The following is a 19,824-nucleotide window of genomic DNA, read 5'->3' as shown; positions in this document are numbered from 1 at the left end:
TTGTTTTCAGTTGTACAGGCTCTGGTGTATTTCTGACAAACTACTAAACCGCCGTCACCACCGTGCAGTCACCAAATAAACAGTGATGACCATCACTGATGATTACTTTTAACAACTTTAACAACGGCTTACGCATCCTTTTATATAAAAAAACAAAACAATGAAGCGTGGTCTGCTGCAATGCCACAGGAATGAGTCCTAAAATCAAGAGAACTGTTAGCATTTTAGCACTGGGCTTTCGGAAAAATGTCTCTATAAAATATACAACTAAATACCAACAGTTGTTTATGCACTTTGTGTTTTAAAAGGTTTTAAGAGGTGTAGTGATGCAACTGTCCATGACATGGACAGCAAAACAATAGCTTTTTTTCTGCCCATTGTACTTCTGAATACATAAATGGTGGAAATTATTGGTTAAGTTCATCCCACTGAAGAAAAGGAGGAATTGTCATATACTAAAAGCCTATGGAAAATTCCAATTGTCACACCCATGAGATGCCCCTTGGGCAAAAGAACCACTTGATCAATGTTACATTATTTTTCTTTCAATTTCATCGATGCAATTTCCCCATTGTGGGACAAATAAAGGTTCTTAATATTCTTAATCATAGTATGATTAAACTACAATAATGTAGATTTGGGATTATGTCAACAAAGTACAAAGAGTTGGCAGGTAAGTGAAGATCCTCACCTGCGGCATGCCAAAGTTACTGTTATCGTGTTGGCTGCTAGCGCTGCTGTTTATCTGTCAATGCTTCATAAACATTAATTTTACAGCATCACTGGGTCATATATACAGTAGGCAGGGGAGGGGGTTGGATTTTGGAAGCCAAATCCACACCCAAAGCACAACATAGTCATTTCTTTGCAAACCCACGTGTGCTGCTCGCTTGATACAACAACCCACAATTCTGCTGTCCCAACATGTTCTTTTGTTCTTTTTTTATCAGTTCTGAGGATCATAACTCTTAAAAAGATTACTGAGGTCATGAAGCTCATGTGAGGTCATTAAAAAAAAGGAAAGCAACCACTGAAATTCTAACAATGGATTGCCCAACATGAGGTCATTTCATCAATTCAAATTACAGCTGTGTCTGTGGCATGCTAACTCATACATGTGGGGTTAAATGACAGAAAGTAGCTACAAGCTGCAGTGGAATCAGAGTTGCAACAACTGGAGCACAGAAATATTGACCTGGTTAATTGGTGCTGACACATTGCAAGAAGTATGGGAGTGACACATGTACCGGGTCCAGCGGAAACCATAACAGGAGCTCACGTATTATAGATAAGAAAGGGCTGCATGATGGTAGACTAAACATAAACAATCTGCAGGTATACATTCAGAGCTGAGGAATCTTTCCACTGAGGAAAAGTTTGTAACGCTCAAAGTAGAGCTGGACTGATATTCAGCGAGAGATTCGACACAGATGGGGGGGGGCATACAGCCGCAGACTGAACAGCTAATACTTGCTTCATTGCTGATACGTCCATATTCTGTGCAGTATTACCCGTATACGCAACAGTAGCAGCAAAAACAAAGGCAGCATGAGAGATAATCAGTCTTAAGTCCTCATCTAAACTACACCCAGTCTGTCCAATGCCTGCTGGCCCTGGGGATTGTGCTTGAGTTTTAATCCACTTAAAAGCAGAGGACCTCTGCTGCAGTTTCCAAGGGGCTTGACCCAACGTTGTGCACACACACATGCACAAAAACAACCAGCCGTATGCAGCTCAATGTGTTTTTTTCCCCCCGTTTTCTTTTCCACAAATGCAATTAATCCTATGCACAAATTTAAAAGGTGCTCTGGGGATGTATTGATCGTGAAATTTATAATAAACAGCAGCCAAGTCTGGTCAGATCTTTGGACGGTCTACCTCTAATTTAAACCTATAGCTATAATGGGCTGATGGAGGGCTGAACTGGATTTATTGAGGAGAGGTCAACAGTCATTCCAGCATTGTTTAACTCCACTTTCTACTCTGTTACAGTGTAATACTTTTAACTTAACATTACTCATTTTAATGTGGTGGAAATCAACTCAATGTTTTTTGCTTTGCAGTAAAAAAATATTTTTCCTCCGGTTGAAATGGTTTATTCTGTGCAGCGGACACATTGTCATACTTTTTTTTCTCATCTTGCACCAACGTTTGTCGTTATCTAATTTGAAATGTACTAATTCCTTATTCTTGCGGAGGGAGGGTGAACCACTGACTTGAACAGCTGCTTCATGACCCAAAAAACTGTCAGTCTTTCCCTGGAATAAATTGTGGAATATACCATCTTTGGGTACAGGGGGGTGTTTGTAGACGTGCACTTTGAGGGAAGGACTTAGCATCAGGATAAAGGTACGTTGTGGTGAGTTTACAGACAGGAAAGAAACTTAGCAAACGTGAATTAGTCGAATTTGATGCGTTTAAAGTATCAAAAGGAGTAAAAATGAAGAAAAGCTCGAGCTCGTCCTCCCCTGTGTTTCAGCGCTGTGTTTCTAGAGGACCCATAGTAGAATCAATTCAGCGAGAGGGGAGCTTGAAACCGTCCACTCATGCTTTCCTCCGAGTCTGAGAGAAACACAGTTGAAGGGAACACACAGACCAGTCGGCCGCACTACATGCGCACAACAGGCAGGCTCCCATCACCGAGGAAAAACAACAGCACTCTCTCTGCATATGATTAGAATAAGACCTCAGCAACACACTATAGATGTCTCACTGCAGGGGGATGATGGAGGAATTTCATACTGGAGCACATAAGTTCAGTCATGCAAAAAACATAGTATCCTCCATATGTGATGAATCCACATGTGTGATATTATTTATACTAATTCAATAGAAACTGTTCAACTCACACAACTCATGCAGGTTGGTAATATTGGCTCGGTATGTACCTGCTCAGCTTTCCACACACAAGCCATCCTAGCAGCTCCGTCCTCTGGCGCTCCACCACCTCATCACCACTGGCTCAAGGCCATCTATGACATGACACCAGGGCAATCATAATAATAATAATAACAATAAGTTGCACATGAACTGAAAAAAGTGAGTCTGAATTTCACAGAGAACAAAAATCTGCAACATTTGGGGTCAGATTAGAGAAAGCAGCCTGACCCTTTAACCACCGTCATACTGAAACACCTGCTGCAGGCATCTGGGTCACCAGCTGATGTAAACCATTGGAGTGGGTGGGGGTGGGGGTGGGGGGGTTACATTGCTTTTATTATGAGAGTGACTTTTCCTCTACATGTATTTGCATGCACGTACAGTACGCTTGACACGTTGCCCGTACTGCTCATTGGAACGTGTTTGGGTGTCTTTCCATGCCACCGGCCCACTCACCAATGCACCAATGTCACCTTCATGGGTGGCTCCATCGTCAGAGCATCCTTCAGAATGTAACAGATTAGCTTTGCAGGCAGGGATGTTGATGAGGTCATCGCTTCCCAAGGTCACACCTACTACACACACACATCTCGCTATAGGCCCCACTGGCGTTAAAGCCCCCTACACCTCCACCTCTTCAGATCCTATAGAGACTCAGTTCTAGGCTCTGCCTGCATGCAGATCTGAATTAGGCCAAATAAGCCATATCCAACAGGATAAGCCTTATTGTAATACCCGGTGATGGAGCAGGCTGCTTTTGCCCCTTCAGACTTCCTTCAGGCTCTGTGTCACAACATTCTCTCTAGCATCTCTGAGCTCCTATAGACTTGCACATTTGAGCACTGCAGACTCTATTATGCAATAATTGCTATAGATTCTATCACTTGTTGTGTTTAAGTGCAATATATATATATGCATTCTCAACACTCTCGTTGGCGTGATAACCTTTATTTTAAGGGTTTTGGAGCAGATTATTAAACTTTAGCATCTGCTTTTTTTGCATCTCAGAGGAAGGTTCTCTCCTCCAGCAGTGCCTCTTGGGGTTGTGCAACTGTTCAGTGCAGCAGGCATGCAAAAGATGGACCCAATACAACGGCGACATCTGTATGTGTACTAATTTTCCTCCACGGAAAGCAACTCTTCCCCCACTGTACAGTGCTACATCTCTTTCTTTTACTCCCCCCCGCCTCATGAGACAATGAACACATTGAGGCAAATCTGTTTCCACAGCCTGTGAGGAAGAGACAGCCAGCTTTGTTTTGCACAGACGCACACATAGAGTGCGCGCGAGGGGTGCACACGTATTTGTGTATCCATGTGCAAATGTGTATGAGATGCCTGCGTCATGCGTTCGTCATGTGAGTCACTTGCTCTTGTGTGGGGCTGTAAGTACTGAGTAAGAGCCCTCTTCAGCCTCGCCTGTCTCCGGGGCCCCCCCTCCGGTGCACAACCAGAACTCCTCCACCGCTACTCCATCTCTGCTCATCACTGCCCAACAGGTTGCTCTGTCAATAATGAATGCTCAATTTGAAATCTGAGATATGCTGAAAGGGAGACAAACATGAGACCATAATCACCTGCCCGCCTATTATTCCAGAAAAGCTATTTAACACATGTGAATGTTTCTCCTGGCCTTTGTTGGTTTCTCTTCTCTGTCAGAAATCTCATCATGATGAGACGACTGAGGCTGTATTTGAATAATGGCTCCGTCCAGGACTGTCTTCTTCAGTGGCCTGCTGGGATAATTGCAGGTGAGCCATAGAGGAGGCAGAGAACAGCCGAGCACAGACAGAGACAGCTAAACACACAAGTGACGTCTGTGGTTGATGACTAACGCTTTATACTACAATAAAGGTTTCTGTGAAGGCTCTGTAGCTTAGCTCTAATTATCCTGAGCTACAAAACATGGACAAACATTATTTATCCTAACAGGATGCCGCTGCACATGTACTGCACCTTCCCCACAGATTTGCAGACCCTATTCTTTTGGGTTTTTTTAAAGCTGCCAGTCTCACAGAGTTCTTTTTACATTATTTTATTATTATTATTTATTTTTTTAGCTGCAGCTGTTTTTGGACTTATTCCACCATCTAGTGGTCATGCATGTGCCGTTACACCAGAGCTGCACACACTGTGGATGCTTCCATATGATCACAAGATATCAGTAAAACACAGTATTTGAATTTACATGATTCAGTTTATTTTTAGAAACATAAAATATTAAATACACTGATTGCACTGAAAAAAGATTTTTTTTTTTTTTTTTTTTTACAAAATGGCAGCTTTGGGTTAAACTATAGTGGCACAAACACAAACATACAGTGCAGTATTCAGACAACCTTTTTATGGTTATGTTACAGCCGGATGTTTCCCACACTCAATATATTCAGACTCTTTGCTTCTTTGTTCAGGTGTTTTAAATTTATCTTTTAAACCTACAGCTAGATTGTAGGAAGGCACATCTTAAATCTGATAATACGTCTATAATGTGTAAAGAGCAAAGTGGTCACTACTAAACCTGTTTTTGTATGATATGCTATTCAAGTCCTGGAAAACAATTTAAAAAAGCATCACAAAGAGGAGGAAAGCAGACGTTGCTCATCGTCATTTACCTAAAACCTTAAAGCACGGTGGTGGTAGCATCATGCTGTGTGCTTGTTTTCCCATCAGCGATATGCCAAAATGCAGAGAAGCATGGCCCAAAAAAAACACTACAAATTTGTCATACCTGAGAAGACTGAAGGATCTGAATATTTATGACGATTTTTTTCCCTCTATGACACAATTGCAAAATTATCTAAAATTCTATTTCTTCTTTGTCTTTTTTTTTTAAATCAAATTTCAAAATAAGGCTGCAACATAATGTGAAGGTGTCTGAATATTTGGACACTGCAATGTGACAGAGATGAATTAGAACTTAGGACATTCATTGCACACTTTGTAAATTTACAAATGAAACTAACAAGCTAAATCTGAGAAATAACAATATTTAATTAAATAGTACTATTATTTAGAATTACACTTGTAGCACCTTGTTAACTGTGAGGTCACAGTCATGCTTCCACATCTTCAGCAGGTGTGGAAATCCATCCTGTTCAAAGTTCCTGGTACAGGCAGCGCAGTAGAGATGGTGTGAGGAGTTTTTGTTTTTGGAATGTTTTTTTTCCTTGAACCCCCTCTTGAAAAACAGCAGCATGTATTCAACACTTGTGACCATAACAGACCTCATTGTCTCACCCTACGTGGCTCCTTCTTCATCCTCTTCCTCCTGATCGGGAAGGCTGCCGGGACAGGGCTCCATGGTAACAGCGACGCCCATGCCGCTGCGTCCGACGGGCATGTCCGTGACGCACATCCATTCATTTCTATCGGGACAGTAGCACTCGACGCTGGACAGAAAGCCGTGCTGATTGAAGCCTCCTGAATGGACACACATACACAGCATACAGTTAATGAAGCGGTTAACAACAAACAAATTTAGGAGTTGTTCAACAGATGTATGAGGGAATAATTAAATTAAATTATCCTCCAGGTCATAAATCTGATTAGTGAAAAGACTTTTGTGATTTAATCCACTAATACTTTGTTATTCCTTCTTAATGTGGCATTTAATTTGCCTGCTGCTTATCTGTTTACTCTTAACATCTGAACCACACTTCACTCAGCGCAGCCCACACACAAGAGCCTCCACTGACATGTATACAAATCAAGATTTACAGTCAAGTTGCTATCACTGATATGTATATATATATATATATATATATATATATATATGTATATACACACATATACACACACAAAGATTATTTTACAGACCGAGGACATAAATGCGTCCCTGGTGGACTGTGGCTCCATGTGCACTGCGGCTGTACTGCATGGGGGCCCTAGTCTCCCAGAAGTTCCTGGCTATGTTGTATCGTTCCACAGAGCACAGCTGGCTCCGCCCATCATAGCCTCCTATCGCATACAGGTAAGAGTTCACACACACTAATCCTGGAAAAATGAAAGAGAACAAAAATGTTAATCTATTGATTCTGTAGTCAGTTTTCATTATATTTGAACAGCATAAAGCTACATCCGTCACTGTTAACAGTTCTAATGCTAAGCTAATCTGCTAACTGTAGCCTTGTTATGAGTATCAAGAAACAATGCTTTAATCTCATTTCTATATGCATGTTTGTCATTTTTAAATATCATTTTGTGGGTCAATAAAATTTGTCAAAAAACTATTTTTTTTTTAGGAAACTGCTGAACTGTGAACTGCTGCTTATCACGCACATTAGCCCTACACAACTTTCCAAATGTAACCTCTGATTCCAAAAAAAACAGAAACTGTTGAGAGCTCCAAATATATATGTGTGTGTGTGTGTGTGTGTGTGCTCGATGACAACAAGCTCTTATTGACAGCAGCAGAAGCACATACTCACCCATTCCGCTGCGTATAGTGTTCATGGGAGCCAGCTGTTGCCAGGTGTTAGTGTCAGGCTGGTATTTCTCTGCAGTGTTCCAGCGGTTCTGTCCATCATATCCACCCACTACATACAGAGCCCCCCCGCACGCTGCCACCCCGGCTCCCAGCCGAGCCACCGACATCGGACAAACAAAGGACCAACGATTAGACTCGGGATCCCACCTGCAACCCAAGCAGTGGATGCACAGCTTTCAGCGTGGTGATAAATTCCTAATGACATCACATATTAACCAATTAAAATAATCTAATTAATGTATCAGCGCTGTAAACTGATTCCGAAGGGAGCGTCTGAGAGCAGCAACCTTCTCAGTCAACTTTAAGTGGATTAGGCTAAGCTGGCAACCATGTTTGGCAACGATTGACGAGCTTTATCTGAAGCCAAAGATGCTGTAAGACCAGTGGGAACAGACGGAGACAAGACACGGAGTCCTGCAGACATGTCACTGTGGCTGTGGAAAAACACTGGACTTAAAGAACTGTGGTTGAATTAATCATAAACTAGCTAGGCATAAAGACTGGAGGCAGTAGCTAGAGTCAGGGTGCATCAGCACCATTTCTGGAGTTCACCAATTAACACATTATATCTTGTTGTGCATTGTACAGAAATAAAAGTGTAAAAACAACAACTAAAAGGGCCAGTTGCAGCAATGAAACTTTTGCAAACCCTTTGAACTTTTAATTCCATGTATTTAAAGAACAGCCTCTTATGAGAGCACACAAGGATGCAGCTATTCCTTTAAATCTGGTATCTGTGTAAAATCAGATAGCACAAGGTATGACAACAAGCAGAAAGACCTGAATCATGCTGAGGCAGGCTGGACTGCCCGTTCTCTGACTGGTTAATGATTAAAAAGATGTTGGCTCCGTCGTTTTGCGCTGGGTGTATTCCAGCTGTATGCTGCTGATAGGCTGCTATTACATCACCTGCCCTCTCACAAAGTCTTCCTCAGAAAATTAGTCATCATCACACCGACCCTGTGCTCTGAACACTGAAACTGCTCATATCTCTTGGTGTCAAATTATAAAATTCTGCCTTAGCAGGAAGGTATGACTACCTGCTGAGTCTCCAGGTTGTTGCCTTGGATTCATTTGGGAAGAATCCCTCTGAGCTGCTTCTGCCAGCTATTATTGCTATAAATGCTCTAATCTCCTTTGATGCGTTTCACATTGAATTTTCATTTCTATTGTTTTATCAGCTTTTATTATATTTAGCAGCTTCTCATGAGAAGACTTCCAACTGGCATCTAATGAGTTCTAGTAATTCTCTGGTGACTAGAAAGCTATAACTCTCAGTAGAAGAAGGGAATTAGGGTCACATCTGAAGAAGAAGACAGATAATAGTATCAATAGAAACTGTTATTCTCAGAGTTTTGTTGATAAAAACGAATTAAAAACTCCTCCTGACAGCAACAAGACGTGAAGTATTTCCAGCCGGATTGACATTCCTCCGCGGTTTGTCTCAACATGTCTTACATAAGTGCATGTTGTTAGCTAATTAGGTCAGCGAACATTCTCATTATCTATACTTACACTAAGAGTACTGCACTTAAAGGGTAATTCTGCTGTTTTTTTTAAGTGCTGGCACTTTTCTCATGTTGTTGTGAACACATGAAGGGGCGCTGCATCTGCAGTACAATAAAGGCGCTTGTTGCTGCCACCGACAGGCTCAGATTGTTATTAAAAGTGAGAGGTGTGTCTAACATGTTACAGAGGTCTCGCTCAAGAAGAAGTCTTGCGAAATTTGGAATTTGAGAGAGGCGAGTCCTTGCAGGAAGACAACAGTATAAAAAAAACAAGAGTTAAGAGGATGAGGTAGACAAACAGTATACACTGTGTTTGGTGACAAAATGATGCTCCGCAAGCGTAACGGACTGCCTTTGGAGGACAGGGACAAGCTGACATTGTGTTTCAAATGAATGGCTGCACTCTTTAGTGTCTTTGCAGTGCAGTTTGCAGACCGTCATGACTTCTACAAGGAAAAATGATATTACGTTCAGGTTTTTATGTGCCATAGTACACACTAACCTTGTGGCACAGGTTTAAAAACACTGGAAGCATCCTTTAATCGAACAAGGCGCTGATTACTTTCACCCTTACAAATAAGGTGTCATTCCTCAGTGTTAGATGCTCACACTGCCTCACATTCAGTGGACTCCACCTCACACGCCTCACCTCTCCACTGTGTTGTGATGTATGGAGCCCTGCGAGCCTCCTACAGCGTAGATGCAGCCGTCCACCACGCCCACCCCGACCCTGTTCCTGGGAATGTTGAGCGAGGCTCGCTGGCTCCACTGGTTGGTCATGGGGTTGTAGCAGCACAGGGTGTTGGACTCTGTGTTGTTTTGAAGCGACAGGTTCCTGCCTCCCACCTGGATCGACCAAAAACAGAATAAAAAAAATTCATGAGATTCAAAGACTAGAATTGATAACACGCACAATGGATGGAACCTACAGTGTAGAGCAGTCCAAAGAGTGCACAGGCACCCAGACCACTGCAAGGAGCCCCCATGTCAGCCAGTTTGAGCCAGACATTCCTTCTAGGATCATACGCCTCCATGGAGGCCAGTGAATGCTGCCGGTATCTGACCAGAGGAAAGGTAACAGTTTATCAATATTCTCAGTGTGTACAAATCAAATTAGAAAATTCTGTTGTGGAATTCTTTGTTTAAATAGATTCAACAACAAAGCTCAACAGATAAGATAAAAGATGCTTTTGGCTTCATAAAAACAGACTTAGAGAACAGGACTCATGTCTGAGTGTAACAGCCACAAACAGCCACTGGGGGGCAGACTGAGTCACTTTCTAGATCCATGAGGTGCCTTTTAGTGATAAAAGAGTACAACCTGACAATAAGTGTACATAATGGCCGAGGATATATGAGATACAAACCCGCCGGCTACATAGATGAGTTGTGTTCCGCGGTTTGGTGCAGGAGGAAGCTTCCTCAGCGTCATATCCTGGAAGATTTTAGATAGGAAGTCCTTACAGGAGTTGGCCTGGAGTTGAAAGAAAAGATTATTTATTTGATATGTCACTCATCTAGATTTGCACACACACATAAAACAAACTGTAAGCTTGTGGTTTACCTTGCTGAGGATGGGGCAGGACAGGAGCTGGTTTTTCAGGAACTTAGGAGGTAATGCATAGATATGAACTGCATTCAGGAGGGCATGTAGATACTGAGCTCTGCCCTCCATGTCCCAGCGGACCCAGTCGGTGCAGGCCTTATACACCTGAGGAGGATTTTATTCAAACATACAATATGTGAGCTTTGTTTATATTTAAAACACAAACTGTGCTTTTCTATTTATTGGTCACACACCTCAGACTCACAGAGCACCTTCAGACTGTCCTGGCTGATGAGCTCCAGCAGCTGGCAGTGAGAGAGGCTGAAGAACTCATCTTCCTTGGTCACCTGGAACAGCATCAGACATTTGTATCTACTTTAGGTATATTTTTTTATAGAGAATAGATAATTTTTTAAAAATAATAAGCAAGGAACATGTGCTGGGTAGGGTGTGGAGGACTGGCACTACATTTTATTTCACTTGGGCACCTACCTCATTGAAGTGCATATTGATGTACTCGCGGCTCTGCTGGTGCAGCTCTGTGCAGCCAATCTCCTCTGCGAAGCGGGCAATGCCGATGACATTAGCCGGCTCCAGGTGCTTAATGAGGAAATCACAACAAGCCTTGGCCACGTCCTCCACCTGGTACCTTGCAGAACATAAACAAAGACATCACTGCCTGCAACTACAAACCCCTAAAAGCATTTAACACTAAGTATGTTTACCTCATGGCAGCCAAAAGAAGGTGCAACACACACTTCTCTCCCACTGTGATGTGTGACGTGTAAGCGAAGTCAATGAGTCTTCCCACCACCTGGGGGCAGACATCGCGCAGAGTGACCTCGGAGGCATGGCACTCTTTGAAGTTGTTGGTGAACATGGCTCTGAAGTACGGGCTGCAGGAAGCCAGCACCACTTTGTGCACCTGGAAAATAAGGTGTGTATGACCCTGAACTGTGAAATGTAACACTTCACAGTATCATTAAACTCAATAAAACATCCAATTTAAATGTTCATTTAACAATTTAACTATAATAATCCATTACTTTGCTTTCTTGTCTGAGAGTCTTGAATCTTTTTAGCTTCCACAGAGAGAGATAGAACTTTTTAAATTAAAAATTAAAGACACAAAACCCACAAAAATCAGAAAAGATGACTGTTCAGATGACTCTTTTACCTTGAAGTCCATCGTCCTTTCCTTGTATGTGACGTGCAACACCAGGTCGCAGAGCATCTCCTGCCGTCTAAACTCATCCATGACCTTCAGGGATCGGGAAGCGTGTGTCTCGACAGTGTAGTCGAGATATCCAGACCCGTGCATGGAGGGAACCACAATAGCGGAGAAATCGGAGTCACGTGTGGGACGTTTCTTCCTCATAGGGCATTGCATTCTGGAGAGAATATAGTGCTCACTCCAGATTTATTTTTTTCAGTGTTTGTTACCTGTTCACTCTTCTACAGTTCAAGCTTTTGAGCTCTTATCCCATCGGAGTCAGATTTCCTTTGGTCTTTATCTCATCAGCGTAAAGGCTCCAGTGAGCAGTTGTCCTTAGGTCCTCCATTGTGACAAAAAATTCTATACAAAAATCTATTCAGAATGTTGACGTTTTTATTGAAATCGGGGATGTTAATGTCCTAATATCCGTCTGGGGATCACAGCCAGCAGGAAGAAGTCCAGGGAAAACGTCATGAGTTTCTCTCCGCAAACACAGCGTGGAAGCACACTCGACTGATGGTGAACCACATAATACTCCCTCGTCCACATATCCAGACTCCAGCATGACTGACAGCACTAGTGTCAGGATCAGACAGTCCCAAAAGCAGTGTCAGACCATGACCACTAAAATACCTTTAGTCCACATTTTAAAGAAAATTATCCATCCAAAGAGTCACTTAGTGTTTCAAAAGAGAAAGGGAAGTGGCTGGAAAAATGTGTGGTTTTCTTCTATCTGGCCTGATGTGATGCTTCTAATCCTGTAGAAGAAAAAAGAAACAGAGAAAATGAAGCAGACTTAGATTTTTAGTGGTTTGGAAATACGCTGAGGGAGTCAAAAATCTCATGTGAAATGGCCTTTTTTTCCTCAGTTGTGTTCATGTGTGTGTATTTGTGGGTGTGCAAACGTCACCCATACTTCAAGTTTCACTTCCTTGCAGCTCTGTTGAACTACAGCTTTCACCTCTGTATTTTTATTCTGACATGTTTGGGGAAGTTATGTTAAGATGGGGATGAAATTAGCTTCAATTAGCTGCTGAAAATAATAAAAACTTTTACATAAGAAAAGTTAAAACAAAGCAGTTAATTATGAAAATACTTCATTAATGGATTCATCATTGCAGCTTTATCAGAGCCACGAGGGTTCTTTCTCTGCTCTGTCAGTCGCTGTGTGATGAGTCACGGAGGCACGACTGAAACACACACAAAACCCATTCACACCATTTAAAGCAACAGAAGGCATGAATGAATTCTTAGCAGATACCAGAAGTGTGTCGGTGACCAACCACTTCACTGGTTTTCTGAATCACACTCACTTCCTTTTTACTCACAGCCAATCGTCATCGTCAGACCAGGCTGTGCTCTCACTGTCCTAACTGAAACCATCATCGTCAGATGTCACAACCGTCAGATCTATAATTAGTGAGTAAATGTCAAAGAAGCACAGTTTGCCTGACTCTGACATACGAACGCAGCAAGAGAAAGATTTTTACGCATATGATATTGTATTTAAATTTAGAAATGTTATTTTGTTAATCCCTCAGCTGCAGAAGTGTATGTTTAAAATGATATTTATCAGTTTACATGCTGCAGTATAAAGGCACAAATTAGGAGTCTCATGACATTTTCTGTCAATTAAGTACAAATGGAATATCGAAAGAAACTCGCAGTGTGAGCTCCCTGCTTCCATGAATGCCCACCTGCCTGCCTCTGCCTCCACTTAGCTGAACTTGTTTGGCTGTATTTGGAGTTTAGGCAGACTGTGACACTGCCAACATGGTGATGGTCAGAGCCTCCCACAGAGAATGAAAATTGAAATAATGTCACAGGCGCTTCAGCACTTTGGTCAACTTATAAGTTATATATGTCGCAGTTGCAGTATATACTGTCTATGGAACATCCTGGCACATATACTGCTTCTGTAACTTGGGCCAATTTTTCTTACTGAGACATGTGAGGTATCCACTGATATTCCTCTTGGTTTTTTAATTAATTTATTTTTTTTTTACCATATCAAGGTTGTTTCAGACCTGGAACTCCAAACTTTTACTTTTTTACATTTTTATTTGTTGTTGCAGGATCAACAAAGTGTATTTATCTATCGGTCTATGCTAAGATGCAAACAGCAAGCTTCTCTGTCTTTCTCTTGACTAACACAGCAGTGATTACCACCCGGACAGACAGCATTTAGTTTGAGTAATACATTTCACATAAATGGAAACAAGATAAACTATTATGTGTATTCAGGTGAGAGTGGTTAATCTGCAGAATGTCCTCAAAATACAAAGAATCAAAGTGCTTATTTGTACAGAACAGAAAGCTTAGACCCTCTGCTCATCCAGCAAACATTAAATCTGCATTCCACAGTGACACTTGTTGCTTCAGCCAGAAGCAGAACGGACAGCAAGAAAAGACTTATGACTTATGCTCATTAGCTACAGTGTGCATCTATCTGTGTAAGATGTAGGGCTACAACAGATGAAAGAAGACATCCGGAACATGACAAAAAGTCGTTTTTTTACACCGTTGCCAGCTTTTTGGTCGATTGGGCGTACTGCAACAACAGCAAATCACTCCAACTGGCAGCTCTGCTTATGGTTGGTGCAACATTTTGTGTTTTACGGAGCGAAGCACAGGGTGTTTTGGAGTGCAGCTTTGCGCAGTTGCACAATCAAATCTGCTCAGCCTCGAGCTCGAGCCTCACATCTCACCCTGCAGTCAGCCGGTCATATGACGGAGAGTGTCGGGAGGGAGAGCAGCACACAGAAAGAGAGATTATGAGAGTAACATACAGAGAAAGGAGAGATGACGAGTAATGAGTCAATGCATTCAGATGAAGGCTGATATAAGAGGAAGGGGCAGGGGTCAGGACAGTGCAGCTGTTTTTCCCATAAAGGGACAGATCAGCCTTCTCTTCCGATCAGGCTGTGAGGGGGTTAACAGCGAATTACTCTGTAAACACAGAGCATGGTTACTATGTGGAGCGTTGCTCAACAGTAAGAGTTCTGACCAACTTTATTGATTCCAACTCAGCCTGTTTGACAGAGGTCCTGACCAGCAACACCACCAATGGCACTACTGTTTGGTTTACTCACATTAGTTCCATAATTGGCTGCAGACCAGTGAGTAAACACATCATTTGAGGTAGATTTGTGGTATTGATTAGATCCAATTTGTACAAATTTCAGAAATCTCAGGCCTGTTTTAATGTACAATGTATGAGGGAAGCGAGTTAACCATTTACAGTGCTGCACTGAGGACAGCTCAGCCTGTGCTCTGCACATACAGGACGTGAGGAGTCCCTCACTTAACCTTAAAACTGCTGAGCTGTAATGACCACACGTCTTCAGGGACACCAGCTCTTCTGCTGTGTCATCGCTCGTATCACGTTACAAACAATTTGAGTCAAAAGGTGGCTGAACTGCTTCTTCCTTTTTTTGCACTGAAAAATCTGCTTCATCATTTCCACAGCAGCTCAGGACAGCCACAAACAGAAGGATCCTCATATTTCATAAATAAAAAGCTGATAACCTTGAGGCGGTCATGTTCAGGGGGATTAAACCATTCCAGCATTTCCTCTGAGGACATCTAATAAACAGAAACGTCAGCCAAGAGCTGCAGACTACACAACCTCAAATAACACATGAGAATGTACTACAACTGGCCGTGTCAGAAACAGTCAATACACAGGCAGGCTGCCAGACAAACACAGAAAATAGTGGCTTATCTGAAAACCATGTGTGCACACAGAAACATACGGGTTTAAAAGTTAGTGGAGCCTTTCCAGGGATTGGAATAATTATTAATGATGTGCCACCTAATTCAAAGCATCAATCATTAACTGTTTCAAATGAATAAACAAGAAAAATTCTGAAAACACTTGAAAAAGATGTGGCAACGTCACTTAAATTGAAAGAATAATTCACAAAAATAACAAAGATATGATTATTTCATCTTTCTAAAAAATGACTTTTCCATACATGACATTGGCTTTTTTAATTGACAACAATGTGCTAATTAAAAATTAACACAAACTAACACTCGAGCAGCACTTCAGCTGCTTACCCTCTCACTTCCTGTGATCGACAATCAGTCGATCTTTGGAATCTTCATTCATGCCTGTTTTCAGGAATCCGTCAACAAATCCTCCAGAGAGGCAGCAGCCCTCAGAATCACAGATCGCGCACAGCTAGGAGCAAAAGTTTCAATTCCCTTTTCAGGAGTCTGCGCACAAGGGACCAAATAAAATACTCATCGACAAACTTACAAACTATCGGCCTGTCACTCAGTATCCTGTTCAAGAATGAAAAACAGAAGAAGCCACGAGTGTCCCTGTAAGATCCCAAACTCACAAACCAGAAGCGCGCCCGTGGATCACAGTGATTTTTGTAAAAGGGCGCGTCCACGCAGCGCGTAAAAGTGTTTTTACATCGTGACAGCTGTAGATTCACTTACCTGCCATGACACACGGCGGACATACAACCACCACAAGGGCGGCTGGGGGGTTTACGCAACAGTTGTCGACCTACGGAAGATGTTCACGGGTCGCTGGACTGAAGCTTTGTGCGCTCTCAAGAGGAAACGAGCAAAGCTGGCGTCACCACGTCAATGTGCGCGTGAGAAATGTGCGCGGACTGTTGTTGCTGCTCTGCGTCGCTGTGCGGGCGGACGTCCAGAGGCTCTCCTGCTGCTGCTGCTGCATGTGGTGGTGGCGGTGGTGTGGGGGGAAGGAATTCCTGCACCAACGTGACTCTGCAGTTCTTCACACAGGAAACATTGTGCGCGTAACACGCACATACAGAAACCAACAGGGCAACAAGTCAGGAGCGTTCCTCAAACTGAAACTGAACCTGGATCCGCAGCATTATAACATCTCTGAGACATACAGAAGCAGGAATGGCAAGAACAACTCCCATACCCCCCCCCCCACCCCACACACACACACACACACACACACACAGAGAAAATGAACAGTTCCTGCTAAGTGTGGTGATTCATGGAGACAGACTTTGGATCTGCCCACTTCATGATGAATCAGCTTGGCTGAAGTTTTTTTGTCTGTCAGCAAACATTTAATCCAACAAAAACAGAAGATTATATCAGCTTCAATGTAAATACTACGAGATTAGACACATAGTGTACTGTGCAAAAATATTTTGTCGTTCCCTGGTTTTACAGGGGCCTGAAGTTAAGCATAGCTAGCTGAGGCTCACACAGTAGTGTCATACTGGATTAACTGGAGAGCAAACCGTCCCACGTTAGTAAGCCTGTCCCCCTTTTACTTTGACTATCACTGTCAATTATTATCTCCTCTTTTTTCCAGTTTATGACATGCCAACCATTTTCTGCTGCCGTGACACGTTAATCTCTCTATAAAGTTTATGTTATCTCCTGTGTAATTCACACACACACACTGTAAATGGACTGACTGACGGATTATTGTGTTAAAGCACCTCATGCCTCTTTGTCTGCTTCTACAGAGAGAGCCAGAAGGAAAGGGCTTACAACACTTTTCAAGAAGAATGGAGCATTGTTTACTGAAGTGTGAGGGTACGAACACAAGAACAACAACTCTGTTTTTGGAGTATAAGTAACTTTTTCCTCATATTTCAGCCTTTGTTCACTCTGTAATAATCCCCAAACCTACCAGTTTTTTTGGATACACTTTTTTAAGAGAGGCCCATTAACTAGCTGAGGTCATCCTGCAACATGCATCCAATACTTAATTCAAAAAAGGGGAAACAAAACATTCCGACATCCCACTGCCTTTTGCTTCACTGTCCAGGAACCTACAGCTCCTCTGTGAGGTTTGGAGAACAAACATGTGAACTACATGACAAAATAATGCTCAGTCATGGCCCACGTGCTTGCTTGCTTTATCTGGAGCTTTTGACGAAATCTTCATCAGCTTGCTGAGAAAATTCTCCTTTAGCTAGAAAACATCTCTGCAAAGCAGACGTCTTACAGTCAGTGTACACTAGAATTTCATAGATTACACATATGAAAGGAGAGCTTAATGGCTTAATGCTGTTAAAGAAAATAAACACGTGTAGTATACGGTGAATACCTAACACGCAAGAACAAATATGCAGACTTGTCCAGCAACTTCCCGCAATTCTGTCGATCGCCTGTGAGAGGTGAAGCAGTGTGTCTGCACTACTTTCACTTTGTAACCACACCTGCTTCTGCTAGACTCTGCAGGGATGTTTGAGTCCATTTAAATGTGCTGTAAGTGTAAATCTTACTGTAATTTTGCAAGATTGCAACCAAAACTTCATTCAGATCTTCTCTCTGCTGCTGGCAGTTGATGATGCGCCAACGCTTTCAACTACAGCTGGCTTTCGGGAAGTCTGCATGTTATGGTGATATTATTATCCACGCCTGGCACACCACACCCAGCTGCATTTGCAGGCATCACATTAATAAGAGCCAATCAGGAAGCTGGAAGTCATCCCAATGCTTCTGCTGAACTGCTTTTTTTTACTGTTGATGAATCAGTTTTGCCGTAAATCAATGTTTCCTTATGTCGTTTTCCGAAATGTACCCAACCGTGCGTCTTCCCAGTAAAAATAACAGTTTAAAAGTCTTATCTGAAGTAATGTATCATACCCACCGTTCTCCTTCACCGTATGCACCTATAAACACATAAAGGGAAGCAATTCACATCTGATGAGTCATTTTGTGACACAGAATATGTGATTAAAGGTGCAGTGAGTACATATAAATATTTCAGATCATTTATTTTTTATGTGCTTTATGAACTTAAGGATTAAATAAAAAGAATGCAGTGGTTTTATGGGTATTGCTCAAAGAAATCTGAATACCACACCTCTACTAGAGCTAAGTCAAAAGGTGCAGAAGAGAGTATAGCAAGAATCCTCTGGATGGCCTGGAGGAAAATACTGAGCTGTTCAGCTGATAAATTTTCCACTACATTCACCAGAGAGTTGCCATTTTTCTGCTGCTGGTTGGTGAAGAACAGTACATCTTTAATGCAGATGCTTCTTTTTGTGCACACCTGTGTGTGTGTCTCTGTTTATTCTACGTGTTGCACTCAAGTCCATTTATTGGTTCAAGGAAGTTATAACACAAAGTACAACAGCACGGTGACACAGCACAATGCTTCATGCGTGTCAGAGAGTTCAATTGTCCTCCTTCCTTGTTTACTTCTGCTGCTGCGTCTCTCCTGCTTGTGTTGCTTTCCTGTTCATATTCCACAATCACTTCTTTATTTCTAAATACTTTCCCTGCCCTCTCTGCTGGGTTCCAGTGTAGGCAGGTTGAGTCGTGGTGGACCACCAATAGTTTGACAGCAGTGTGAGAAAGAGAGGAGAGGTGGAGCTCATGTACTGTGGATGTGCTGCCCTCTGCTGTTCCAACTAAGGAACCACAACCTAATGAGAAAAGCACAGAGAAGACTGCTCAGTGATGAAGAACGCTGATTACATCTACACATGAACTGCTATTAAGTATAGTTTTGCCATTTAATTTTCATTTTGAACTAAAATTATTGCATTTCGGAGGGTTGTACAATATTTTAGTGTTTGTATTATATTCTATTGGCCACATTTCGCCAATAGAATATAATGTATTTAGAAGTGCTACCTTATATGTTCACACTAATTTCCCCTCAAAAGACACATTAAGAAATTACAATAGGGCCTTGGCACCACTCAGTGTTCAGGCCCCAATGACATGCTTTACAACACAAAACATCCATAGAGTTGCTGCATGTTTGTGTGTATTATTAGCAGGTGGCCTGTCTGTCACTGCACTGAACACACAGAGTTTCTAACTCTCCTTCATCCACGCCAGGCCGGCTCTCTTTCTATGTTTAATAGCAGTTTATGCCTTGATGCCCATCATCAACAACAACACATTGGGTCCAGATGGGAGGAGGCAGCAGAACGAGGGGGGAAACACAGAGATAGAAAAGGAAAGGAGAGAGAGGGAGCACGGTTGATGTACATCTGTCATGCATTATTGCGGCGAATGCCAGCGCTGCTATCCTGGCTTTAGAAAGTATGTGAGGAGGGGGCTGATGGGTCCTCCTTAAATCACAATCTGATTCCTCCTCCTCCTCTTTCTCCTCTGCGTCGCTCCTTTTTAGTGACTGAATCAACGCAGACAATCACACACTAAACTGTCTCCACACACACACAATGAATTCCTCAGGAAGGAGTCAGCCTTC

At 42.3% G+C, this 19,824-nt stretch overlaps 1 protein-coding gene across 4 annotated transcripts; it reads right to left on the bottom strand.

Moving 5' to 3' along the window:
* Positions 1-5,121: 5,121 nt before the first annotated feature.
* On the bottom strand, positions 5,122-16,515 carry keap1a (kelch-like ECH-associated protein 1a). Of its 4 annotated transcripts, XM_028395682.1 has the most exons (13): positions 15,901-16,017; positions 15,699-15,822; positions 11,598-12,394; positions 11,146-11,345; positions 10,913-11,069; positions 10,675-10,767; positions 10,439-10,585; positions 10,242-10,348; positions 9,804-9,933; positions 9,524-9,720; positions 7,308-7,513; positions 6,697-6,873; positions 5,122-6,300 (listed from the first exon to the last, which is right to left on the bottom strand). In XM_028395682.1, the coding sequence occupies exons 3-13, from the start codon at positions 11,808-11,810 to the stop codon at positions 6,119-6,121; spliced, it is 1,809 nt and encodes a 602-aa protein (XP_028251483.1). In that variant the 5' UTR covers positions 11,811-12,394; positions 15,699-15,822; positions 15,901-16,017; the 3' UTR covers positions 5,122-6,118. The 4 variants fall into 4 exon arrangements, with proteins under 4 accessions (XP_028251483.1, XP_028251481.1, XP_028251484.1 ...); XM_028395680.1 differs by lacking the exons at positions 15,699-15,822; positions 15,901-16,017 and adding an exon at positions 16,089-16,515; XM_028395683.1 differs by lacking the exon at positions 15,699-15,822 and having other exon boundaries at positions 15,901-16,051.
* Between the last annotated feature and the right edge of the window lie 3,309 nt (positions 16,516-19,824).

This window comes from Parambassis ranga, chromosome 22 (genome assembly GCF_900634625.1).
Source record: "Parambassis ranga chromosome 22, fParRan2.1, whole genome shotgun sequence".
NCBI lineage: Eukaryota > Metazoa > Chordata > Actinopteri > Ambassidae > Parambassis > Parambassis ranga.
The sequence above is the reverse complement of the archived record's forward strand: the minus strand, read 5'-3'. Positions and strand labels throughout refer to the sequence as shown.

What these genes read in the sequence shown, in the direction of transcription:
- keap1a (XM_028395680.1), bottom strand. Translation starts at nt 11,810, where the DNA reads ATGCAATGCCCTATGAGGAAGAAACGTCCCACACGTGACTCCGATTTC. An exon ending in CCTGCCCCATCCTCAGCAAG is followed by an intron (nt 10,349 to 10,438) that starts GTAAACCACAAG and finishes TTTCAACTCCAG; the next exon opens with GCCAACTCCTGTAAGGACTT. An exon ending in GGGACGCATTTATGTCCTCG is followed by an intron (nt 6,301 to 6,696) that starts GTCTGTAAAATA and finishes GTGTCCATTCAG; the next exon opens with GAGGCTTCAATCAGCACGGC.